The following is an 11,802-nucleotide window of genomic DNA, read 5'->3' on the forward strand; positions in this document are numbered from 1 at the left end:
ACAATTGATTTACTCGTGTTGATCCGTTAAAAAACGGACATTCATCAAAGGAACGTATTCGAGTAAACAGATGTCTAATGTCATGTGACTATGCAAGAAATGAGTGAATAAATATCGGTTAAAATGGTATTTGAGATATTTAAATACATTTTTAGTCTTAAAACGTGTGATATGAACCCTTCAATTACCAAAAGTCTACCTTATAGGTAGTTTTCTGCAAAGAGAAATTATTTGCCCTATGCTAAAATAAAAATAAAATGCTCATAATAAAATGCTTATAATGCCTAAAGAGTTTAAGTCTTAAGGGGCCAAAACTGTCACCACCCACCACACCCCCACTTCTCGAGTACCGCCAAATCCACCACTTCTAGCTACCCGAACACCTAATTTTTAGTGCACAAAATGTCCTGTCTAAATGTGTAAACATGTAAATGGATATCTTATATTTCTACGCGGCTACGACCGAAATTTTCGCCGCGGTTCGATTTTTTTAATATAACGCTTGTGAATGATGGAGTCATTCAGTAGCAGTCGGTGGTACAGGTACCGTTTTAGATCGTCCACTTAATATGAACTTAAAGTTTGCGAATCTTATTGGCAAATCACAGAAGTTGTCACATCAACGTGACGCGCGTTGCTTAGCAACAATCCTATGTAAACCAACTTGGGCCCACTCTTTTCGGAATCGCGAATCTGACAGACAAAAAAGGAACCTGTTTCTACGATTCTTAAAAATTTACCTCATAATGGTAGCTACTGTATATAATATGCAGTTTATGGTCAACGTCTAGTTTCTAACAGTTTGTTTTCCGGCTTATTCACCGTCTCAGAGCCAAGCCTCGTATCTATTAGTGTTTTGTTTACATTTTGAAATATGCGAGTGAAACCTTTGTGTTCTACCATTTAAATAAAAGTTACGCGTTGGCAAGTTATTTCACGTGATAGTGTTTTGATCGATTTTTTTTGTGTTTTAAATTAAAAGAACCTACCCCCCTTTTAAACTTGTTATTAATCTACTTCATTACAGTGAAGCCCCGCCCCGTTATGCTAAGTCCCAGGTAAAACGAGCGATTTTCTTCAGCCCGGCCAAAGTTACAGGAAAAGAAAAATTTACGTATGGCAGTCAGTAATGGTGAATTTCCACTGACGCGTATTTTTTTACGTGCGTAAAAAAATTTAGAGACAATGTATGAACGGCTTGCGTAAACGTTCACGCAAGTCGTTCATACATTGTCTCTGAATTTTTCCCGCACGTAAAAAAATACGCGTCAGTGGAAATCCACCATAAGGGAAATTATAGGAGAGGGAGCGCTGAAATTTTCGCAGTGAAGCCTGAAGCATCATCGTTTTGTTGATTGGAACCATGATCTTGCTGCAGAGGTTGGAGCCCTGAAAACGTTCGCCACAGAACGCGAAGCCCTGTTTTCTATGGGGCGTGGACCCCTGGAACCCTGACCCCTTTCGGACCCTGACGATATCTCGAGCTTAATACTGAAGTTTTAAATTACTTTAAATGTAACTAATTAATTCAGTTCCTACGTGGCTAGTTTTGTGCTAGTAATAATTGCTTACTACACGACTGTCTCCTTCTCGTAAACGGTTTCATTGCTATCTGAACCAGCAAATTCAATCGTTCTTTTCTCTTTACGGATTCTCGCGCTCTTCGAATCTCCTTTTACTAATAGACATTCTCGATCGCCATTGGCTGGCGGACTGTTTCCTTGTTTACACGACGACAAGTCCCGGACGTCACCTTGTGTAAATTCCTTAAGCCTCATTTGCGGGACTGGTGACTTCAAGGTTTCTCTTCCGTTTTTCCATTCCTGAAGTAGTGGCAGGCCGCGTTCGTTCTTCATCTTCTCCGCTGGCATTTCTGTGCCAGATATTGTTTGTCTTCGAAAGAGTTCTCTGCCAGCAGTCATCTTGAGGCATACGCAACTGAACAAACCGTTAAAAACCGCCTTAAACTCCTTGTTTAATGTCCCGTATGCAATTGCGTTCAGAGCACTGTTTGCTATCGGAAAAATGTTAGCGATAGTGTAAGCCATCTCTCTGTAGTCCTCACTCAAGTTACCGTATCGAGCCCAAAACGTATACACGACGTGTTGAGGCAGCATGCATATGGCATACAGCAAGACAAGTGCGATTAGCATGTTTGTAATACGCTGTGTTTGCTTGGCGCGTTTTCGAATGGTCCTCCTCAACACTTCACTTTGCGCGCACGTCTCCATGGCAACCGGAAGGGAATTTTTCCTCAGAGTATGCGCCGTAATGCCAGCTAGGACCGCAATGATGCACAGAGGTAAGAGATACTGTATCACAAACATTGACACCCAGTAGGCTTCCGAAGCGATCTGCGATGGCCAGCCTTCCATGCAGTACACAACTCCAGGTTTTGGCGAGGATATGGTGATGACTAGCAGAAGCGGTAAAGCCGTCAGAACTGAAACCACCCAAATAGCTGCTACAATCATCATCACGGTCTTCCTGGTCAGCTTGGATTTTACTGGAAATACGATCGCGCGGTATCTGTCTGCAGTGATGGCCAGTAGTGTACCGATGGACACGGACAGCGAGAGTGGAAGTATTATGTAAACAAGGTAGCACATAAAGCCTCCAAGGACCCAATTATAGCAGTTTTCAAAAACAATTATTTGTGTTGGAACGTAAACAATGACGAGAATCAAATCGTGGAACGCCAAGTTAAACGTGAACAAGTTGCAACTTGTTTGTTTTCCTTTGCGTTTGAGAATTGCTATGCAGACAACGGCGTTTCCAAATGTTCCGAGGATAAATATCATTGAGTAAGCCAGCCGTAAAATCCAAGTAAGATATGTTGACTCGGAATTACATTCAGCATCAGTTACGGTCGTATTGTTCATCGTGGTTGTAAGTGTTTTCAGCGAGATAAGACGAAGCAAGATCGTAGAAAAAAAAACCGACTGAAATACCCGATAGTCTCGCTTGAAAGTTTTAACAGCTAAACAACTTGTTCTTCTTTAGCAAGTTGCTTTTTAAAGTTACAATTATTCTTCGGTGCTTTGCCAGATCTAGAGGAAAGAGAAGTACGAAAAGTTCATTAGTCAGTGATTATGTGCTTCGTGGCTTATAAGGAACTATGCGGTTACAATAAAGTAATTGCAGTTCGATGGAAAGTACGCGTAAACACACACCGTACCAAATTTAGCATATAGCTTAGAAAAACGCTCTCTGTAATTTCTTATGGATTAAAATAAATAATAAAAACGAAAAATACCTATTTTCAACCCGCTTGTGTTCACAGAGGCTTTCGTTACCTACACTATGTCGAACATTCAAGGCAGCCTGTGAAATTTCACTTGCGTTTCGCTCGAATTTTTGTTAGGAACTAGGAAATTTCGGATCCATTCAAACAAAAGATACAGACAATTTGAACGTTCTTTCAGATTTCGCCGTAATCTCGTTTCGTTCAAATTTTTGTTTGTATTCGTCGAAATTCGTCGAAATTCGTTTGCATTGCGTTTGCGCAGTCCCCAGGGCGCTCGGTTTGCCTTTAATGAGCATTCGATTTATGCCAGGTCCTTAACCACAGAATTGTTACTTAGGTGTTAACATGCATATGATTGTAATCGTTTCGTTCTAACGGAGGAGATCTAGAAGTGGGGGGAGAAGGGATTTTAATAGAAGTGCAATCCAGTAATCTTTCAGATTCTCCAAGATCGAATGAAAACAACCTAGTCAGTTCTCAGAGTATATCATCGGTGGCCAGTCAAGAGGCCCTATTAAAAGGGTTGCGTCACGGCTGAGTTAAGTTTATTTTATAAAGTTTTGTCAAATATTCGCTATAATATTTGCAAAGAATTACTTCTATGGGCCTAAATGGCAAAAACTTCGCTTCATTGCAACTAAATGTGTCTCCCGGGCGTTATAATTTAAAGTTACAAGCAAACGAGATTAACTTTAAAAATTGTTCAGCCCAACAATATTTCAAAAACCCATACTGCAATCCTTTTCAATCTTCGTCACTTTTGGCCATCCGTACCTTCTTTTTTATTTGTTGTATTATTGAATTATTCCTTCACTGTTTTAAGAGGTTATTTTTATATTTCACGAATTTGATGTTCATTTCCCGTGCCTAAATTTGGCTAAAATTCGTAAAGTCCGTATTTATGTTACCAAGTCAGTAATTTTGAAAGGAAACATTGTAAATAAGAAACTAATTGTATTCTGTTTTGTCAAAATAAGAATTGTAACCAAAAAACAATCGAACGTTTTAGCGACCTTTATTTTTCGGTGACCGAAAGAAAACTAATCTTGTCAAAACAATTTTCTTTAAAAGAATTGATGCTGTCCTTATATCATTTCGATGCTGTTGTTCGTATTAATTCCCTTACGATAAACATTTTATCGTGGCGTATTAACGAGCGAAGTTGGACCTCCCGGCTAGTGCTCCAGATAGTTTCATTATAACTTAGTATTTTGGGATTATTCCCAAACAAATTTATCCGCCTTTTTCAGCTGAAGTGCAGATACGTGATCTAAGAAGAATGGTCAATGTGGACGACGAAAAATTCTCAACCATTACTTTTTAAGTTGGCTGAATACAGTTTTCCCCGGCAATGATTCGACAGACAAGCCTTTTTGGCATACTGTTCTGGTAATTTTAAATGCTCAGTTGACATACGACAGACTGTGTTTTTTTTCAGTTATCGATATGAAACCAGCCGAGCATTGAAAAAATAAAGTGATTTCTGTTTCGGCACTGTAGTAATTTTACTCAACAAGGGCGGGAGAAGTCTCTACACTCGCGTGGGCGCTACTTGCGTCATGAAATCCACAGAGCGCACGCGAATTGTGTTCAGCCGCCTATCCAGCCAAAAAAATCAAGCGTCGGACATTTTCGTGAGAGATGATTCCTAGTTTTACTTAACTCAAGGCTAGTTTACTGCCGTTTTGTTGAACAGATCTAGATCCTTCCTATTTGGATCTTTTTATAGCGTTATAAACAATAATCACGATAAACATTTTCGTTGAGTACAAAGAAGCAAAATTCAGTATAGTTTTAACAAGACGGTGAAGAAAAAATACATTACCATATTCTTGTATGTTTGCCACTTGAACAACGCTCGCACTTTGTGTGAATTGGACCAAAATCCCTTGTACGTGTAGTAAATTGCTGTCAGTCTTCACACAAACTTTTTTCTTGTTACGAGATAAATGGTGGAATGAACGACGAACAAATCGAAACTGAACAACAATTCTGAACAGAAATTGCGTGCAATTGCCAGAAGCTCTACGCGGCTTTTCGTGTCGTCTTTGAAAAGCAAGTGAAGAGTAAAGAAGTGATAGAAACTCATGAAAACTTGTACAGTCTGACATATCTCTATGGCGATTTATATATTGCTCTTGATGACTTCAAATGAAAGTTATATTTTGACAGTTATTTGTCAAAGGTAGTTTCAAGATCCAACAGAAAGAAAAAGGATGCTAATATTATTTTTTCAGTTTTTGACGCGTTAAAATTTGTACTGCGCTTGAACAGTAAATTGCCTTTAAAAGTTAGATAAGTTGTCAGTCACATGGTTGACATGCAGGCCAATGTGTCTTTGTGTAAACTTAATCTTTCTGTGTTTTTGAGGGTTATATGAAGGCTTATTTAAGTGTCGGTGGTAAAATAAGTTGGTGAGGTCAGTGCAGTCGAAATCATGTGTTTTGTATGCAAATTGTACCCCCCACATTTAAGGGCACAATGTAATAATCACTAAAATGTCAGGTTTTGTTGAAGTTTCTTTACAAAGACCTTACTTTAATTACGGCCATATCCGCATGTTATTTCTTTTAAATGCGGGGACTGATCATAAATTAAATCGATAATTGTTCAATCAAGAGTGGAAGTTGAAATTAAGTATATTATCCTTCTAACTACGCATTGTAATTTTTCTTGTTCCTGTAAAAAAATAATTTTATTTCATTCGTTGGCTTTTGCTTTTACAGATCAGAAAATTGCATTTAAAAATAAAGATGAACATACGTCAGTTTTGCACTGCTTCGACTTAAATTGTCAATTTCTAACCTATTTCTGTCATTTCCCCTAAATATCATCTGATAAAAGTTAAATAGTTTCCCTTAACAACTGCTTTCTAATCAAACAGCATACATTTTACATTTACGCTTTTGAGTGTACATTTTGCAAAGTTAACTTCGAAGTTCGGCTTCTCACTGACATATGTAATTTTGGTGTTATTTCATGATAGTGAAAATAATTTATATTGCTATCTTTTTGTGCACATATCAACCATTTGCGGTGTTTCCATCAAGCTCGAGATGGCTTGTCGCCTAAAACGATGGATCGCACCACCTCTTGTTAGCGCAGTTTAATTAACAATTATCCTGCGAAATCGCTTCGGATACTTAGCCGAAGAGACCGTCGGCCGAGTCGGCTAAACTCAGACGATTTTCCGCAAAATTGAGCAGGATAATCGTTTAAACGTTCAACGAATTGACAACGAAACGCATTTTACAGCTAGATAAAATCTGGTTGTGCAGCACTTCGTGAGAAGACGAATCTTGGCAAAGTACATCAGATTTTGCGGGATATCTGTTACGTACAGATCATAAGATTATTTGGGCATCGTAGCAATTTGTTGAATATAATGAGATGAATCCTGTTGTATGTCTTAAAGTTTTACGTGGGCTAGAGTCAAAAGTGATTTAAACAATTTACTGAATTCTACATGCTTCAAATAATATGTCAACCTGCCAATTTTCCTACTTGTGTACTGTTTACACAGGCGGGAAGTATCAACAGAAACGAATTTGTTGCTCAACCTGCAACTTGTAATTGTAAAAGCCCATCTGCTTGTCTTCTGAGCCCATTACCCGGCGCACGTCCCAATGTGTTACAGTCTCATATCACTACTTATTTAACGAACGTGCTTGATAATTTCAACGAAAATTCCTACTCTAGCTTGACGAAATATAATAACGATTTTTAAAATTTGTGTTCAGTTTTGAAACAAATCATTACATATATCGAATTTCATGTCAAATAAAAGAAAATGTAGATGTTTTTGTACATGGCGCTTTCTAATGAGAATGTAAGTGATCTACAGATTTCTGTTCCTTTGTCTCCAAACTGGACAAAAATTTAAGTTAATAAGTTTCGTTTTTTGAGGTGAGATAACAGGCGTATTTTCGTGGAAGGTGTTAAGAGCTTATAATTAAGCTATGTATATTTTATGTAAAAAAAATATGGCTTTTGTTTTAGACACAGATGTTTTTGACTGGGATAAGACGAGAACCTAGAAAACTCCCTTCGTCGCTTTTGCAACTGCTATAGTTTTCTTCAAAGTGTTTAATTTATATTCGACCTTTAAAAACATATATGAATAGAATGAAATTTAATCATACTGAGGCAGGTTGTTCTTGTCGTTATAACAAAGGAGAAGAAAGCAAACAGTTACAGTCGTTTTGAACGGAAGCTTGCCAAGTTATTGTGAAACTTTAGCTGTAGCGCTTTAGAACTTGACGTATCGAGATAGATGCGAGCATTTGAAGTGAAAATTGAGAGGGGAAACTACTTTCTCTAGCGTAATCATTTTAAGCTTAAGAAGGATTTCACTGTCATAAAGATTTTCATGTCAAACTTACGGGTAGGAATTAGCAAGTTTATCGTTTAGCATACCACATTTGGTATTCAGTAATTCATCTCGTATTCCTTTTTGTTTTTTCTTGTTATTACAGTTAACATTTTATATATCTTTTGCTTACCTTCACATCCGTCAATTGTATGCTATGTGATTTTGAGTCTTTTAGTTTATAGCCCAGTGCTCTGATTCTCAGTACAGATTAGCGGGTGAGATGAAGAGATTTAGGATCGATAGAAAGTTAAAAATTGAAATTCGATTTGCCCAAATTCGTTTTCGCCTTTACTGTCTAATAGCAAGCACAGCTTACCCAAATAAAAAAGACAGATCCAGCGTCCTAAATCAATCGTCCCACGATTTTCATCATTTAATTAAAATTCCTTTGTCCTCATTGGTTCTTGAAGACAAATGACTGATTGAACACGGTGTAATTTAGTTTTGACTTTCATATTAATGTAAGCAGTTCCCAACGATTTGTATGAAATGCTATCAGAAACATTGTCGTTTGCCATAGAACGATGCTAACATTTAAACAACTTTAAAATATCAGTTTACCGAAATGAAAATTCATGTGAAGTTCTCGTGGGAAACAGAACAGGAAAGAAAAAAAAAAAGGAAAATCTATTTATCCAGGGATTTATCTATTTATTTTTTGTCTAGCTACAGGACAGCATGTGTATTCTCGTCCCCAAAGCCGCTTGTCCCTCTTAGCCGACAGAGCCTGGGGTACGAGGAACAAGTGGCTCTGGGGACACATAACTCTCAACTCTCGACGGACTTGCGGACACCCCGCTATTACGGACAAAATCCAGATCCCCGACGAAAGAGGTTTGACTGGAAATGACTCCCGCTATTATGAACTTTTGCTAAAACGGACACTAAACGACGCCCTGAGCGTGTCCGCTAGAACGAGAGTTGACTTGTATTTTGATTGGCTAGATTTTTAACAAAGAGGATTTAAATCTAGCCAATCAAATCAACCGTAGTAAAATCCCTTACAACAAAGGGATTTTAAAACGGTTGATTTGTTTTCCCAAATTCAAATTCCCTTTGTTAAAGTTTTAGCCAATAATAATAATAATAATAATAATAATAATAATAAAAATAATAATAATAATAATAAAAATAATAATAATAATAATAAAAATAATAATAATAATAATAATAATAATAATAATAATAATAATAATTATTATTATTTATAGAGGGTGAACACATACAGGGCTCACCAAAAACCCCGTCCGGTCGTCTGGGACAAGTACATTTTCCTGCCGGGCAAGTGACTTTTCATGCTCACTTGCCCGACGGGCGAGGGCCCTGGCAAACCATCAGTTAACTTAATTTCATGAATTATTAATAAGTTTGAGAGCATGGGCAAGGGGGGAAAGTGCCCGGGCAAGCAAAGTTTGAGAGTTACTTGCCCTATGGGCAAATTGGAATTCAAGTTTTTTTCGAGCCCTGACATAACAGTAAAAAACTGACAAACCAGTGGCCCTCTAATATAAAATACAATCAAGAACTAAAAACAATGCTAAAAATATAACAATCTAAAATTACAAAATTTAGTTAAAAATACGCTATAATATAAAAAACTAGCCAATCAAATCATGTGTCCCCAGCGTCACTTGTTCCTAGTTTACCAGGCTCTGCCGGCTAAAAGGGACAAGCGGCTCTGGGCACGAGAATGAGCGTGTGCGAAGGATTGGTGAGGGAATTTTTTTTCGTTTCGCGATTTGGGATTTTGAGGTTAAATACGTAACAGTACGTGTAAATTAAAAACATAAATTTAAACTATGCCAAAGCAGTTGTCGTTGTGTAGTTCAGAAAACGACTAAACAAAAACAAACAGTTAATATTGAAATTTTTATTTTTTCTCCTCCGTGTTGGCAAGAATATGCAGGATTAAATATAAAATGTTTGTATTTCTATGGTTTCTCTAGAACAATTAAAATTAAAAAAATGTTGAACTCAATATATTTCGTTTCCGTGAAACAAAATGAGTATTTTAAATGCTAGCTAGTCTGTCCATATATTGGAAAACAGTCATATTTTTGTGAACGCGTGCGATCCTCGAACGAAAGATCTGGATCGAGTGTCAAGACGGAGAGTGAGACTGGGGAGAGACGCTAAAAAATACGAATGTCCTCTTCCCATAGATTGAATCATATTTAGGGTGACCGAGTGTTGTTCGAAGGCCATTCAAACGTTTCGGAACATTTTTTGTCATAATTGCCCTATTTTACTGCTCTAATTTATTGCCTTACTTACTAGCTTCGCTTGCTCGCGACCGTACTGGAGAATATTGGACCTTGGTCGTTTTTGAACGGACCTCTTTTCCAGTTCGACCCTCGTGCTCAGTTAGTAAGAGGTTGTATGTTATTCCACTTACATTTAAATCGTCAATAAAAGCCTTCAAAACTGAATATTAATTTTAATCGGCTTGGCTTCGTAATCAGATTAAAGCTAGGCGAAAAACTCAACAATTAATTATCCAGTCAGTTATATGCATTTTTTCCTTCCGAACTTCTTCTGTTTAAAACGACTGCTTCCGTCGAGTTTAAGTGAGTTTGTACCATTTCTTTCTCTTTTAAATAAACACCGAGAAAGTTTTATAGCAATTTTAGTGCCGGAGAATTTCCGCTATTCTTCCAATTTTTTCAACTCCATTCTGTTTCATCGTGAGACTTTTAATCTGTCACATGTCTTTTAGTGAGATGTCAGAACCTAATTTTACATCAATAATTTCTACGCTTTGATCTCTATTCTGTCTGCAGCAAATTGACGATTTGTAGTTCCATTTCCGTTTCAACAGACCTTTGAAAACCAATGAGAACTCCTTGTTCAAAGTCCCGTATGCAATGGGATTCAACGCGCAATTTGCCATGGGAAAAACATTCGAGAACCTGAATATATACATTTTGAATCCCATCTGGTTGAGGTTCCCATATTCCATCCAAAAATACACAGCGTGCTGAGGTAACATGCAAATAGCATAAATAACTACCAACGCAAAGAGCATTTTAGTTATTTTAGCTCCTTGCTGCATACGTTTTCGCACGGCTTTTGTGACAACTAGTGATTCCCTCTTTCTGTTAAACAGTGTGTTAGCTCTAAGCTTCCAAGCAGCGATACTCGATAGAACACCAATAACAATCAGAGGTGCGACGTACTGAAAAACAAAAATTGAGATCCAGTAAATATTATCGATAGCTGAATCTTTAGGCCAGCCGGGCTCAGAACAGTACACTTGTCCGTTAGGGCTCGTTTCTGTTCCTGCTACAAAAATTATCGGCAAAGCTATGAGCAGTGATATGATCCATATGCTAGTGATGATCAACTGGATGTTTCGCGTTGTTAACTTCGGCGTCAACGGAGCAACCATAGCACGGTAGCGATTAACTGTAATGGCGAGTAAAGACCCAATTGACGCCGACAAGCAGAGCGGAATTATTATATAAGCAATTCGGCACATCGTGTCCCCTAAAGCCCAGTTGTGCTCGTTCTCGAAAGCTGTCATTTGTGTTGGGACGTAAATTGTCACGACGATAAGGTCAGCGCAAGCGAGGTTGAAAGTAAAAAGGTTGTTGCTTGAACGAAGGCGTTTTCGTCTTATCACCGCGCCGCACACGACTAAGTTTCCAGTAATGCCGACAACAAACACGGAGATATATAAAAGGCGTAAGGTCCATTGTAGGGGAACAGGCTCGGAAACGCTCGGCATTAGCTCGAGAGATGAAGACGAGTTTGTCTCGGGCATCGTCGTGGAATAGAAGCAATTTCGATTTTTTTTTTTCAGTGGTAAACAAGTGCCAAACAGAAGCTAAAACATCCGAGAACTTAAGCTTGTTTTGTACAATACACAGTGGCAATTGAAAATGCAAAGCTTATATCTCCTATGTCATTCATAATAAAAATACCTTTGTTATTGCATGTGTATTTTCTTTTGTGGAAACAAAGATTCCCGGGTTTGGAATCAGTAGGAGATTTAATGAGAAACTGTCTCAAGGGTTTTGTCTATGACAAAATATTATAATAATAATAATATGGACCATATATGAGCTAAAACGATAATTTTAAGTTGGATGCTTTTGAGGTTATTCTTTTGTGACAAAAAGAAAAGTTTTTCTCTGAGTTTTTTTCATTGTGATAAGAGAAATCAAGAATACAAATAACTAGA

General features: G+C 37.7%; 2 protein-coding genes across 3 annotated transcripts; both read right to left on the bottom strand.

The window, feature by feature from the left end:
- Window positions 1-1,342: 1,342 nt before the first annotated feature.
- Window positions 1,343-8,086, bottom strand: LOC144638705 (galanin receptor type 1-like). 2 transcript variants are annotated; one of them, XM_078497924.1, is made up of 2 exons: window positions 7,750-8,086; window positions 1,343-3,050 (listed from the first exon to the last, which is right to left on the bottom strand). In XM_078497924.1, the coding sequence occupies exon 2, from the start codon at window positions 2,880-2,882 to the stop codon at window positions 1,572-1,574; it is 1,311 nt and encodes a 436-aa protein (XP_078354050.1). In that variant the 5' UTR covers window positions 2,883-3,050; window positions 7,750-8,086; the 3' UTR covers window positions 1,343-1,571. The 2 variants fall into 2 exon arrangements, with proteins under 2 accessions (XP_078354050.1, XP_078354051.1); XM_078497925.1 differs by lacking the exon at window positions 7,750-8,086 and adding an exon at window positions 5,073-5,164.
- A 1,439-nt stretch (window positions 8,087-9,525) lies between these two features.
- LOC144638588 (neuromedin-K receptor-like) lies at window positions 9,526-11,461 on the bottom strand. Its single transcript, XM_078497779.1, has one exon. The coding sequence runs from the start codon at window positions 11,380-11,382 to the stop codon at window positions 10,321-10,323; it is 1,062 nt and encodes a 353-aa protein (XP_078353905.1). The 5' UTR covers window positions 11,383-11,461; the 3' UTR covers window positions 9,526-10,320.
- Window positions 11,462-11,802: the final 341 nt, after the last annotated feature.

The sequence above is a fragment of the Oculina patagonica genome, chromosome 14 (assembly GCF_052425735.1).
Source record: "Oculina patagonica isolate OP01 chromosome 14, crgOcupat, whole genome shotgun sequence".
Taxonomy (NCBI): domain Eukaryota; kingdom Metazoa; phylum Cnidaria; class Anthozoa; order Scleractinia; family Oculinidae; genus Oculina; species Oculina patagonica.

What these genes read in the sequence shown, in the direction of transcription:
- LOC144638588 (XM_078497779.1), bottom strand. Translation starts at nt 11,382, where the DNA reads ATGCCCGAGACAAACTCGTCTTCATCTCTCGAGCTAATGCCGAGCGTT.
- LOC144638705 (XM_078497924.1), bottom strand. Translation starts at nt 2,882, where the DNA reads ATGAACAATACGACCGTAACTGATGCTGAATGTAATTCCGAGTCAACA.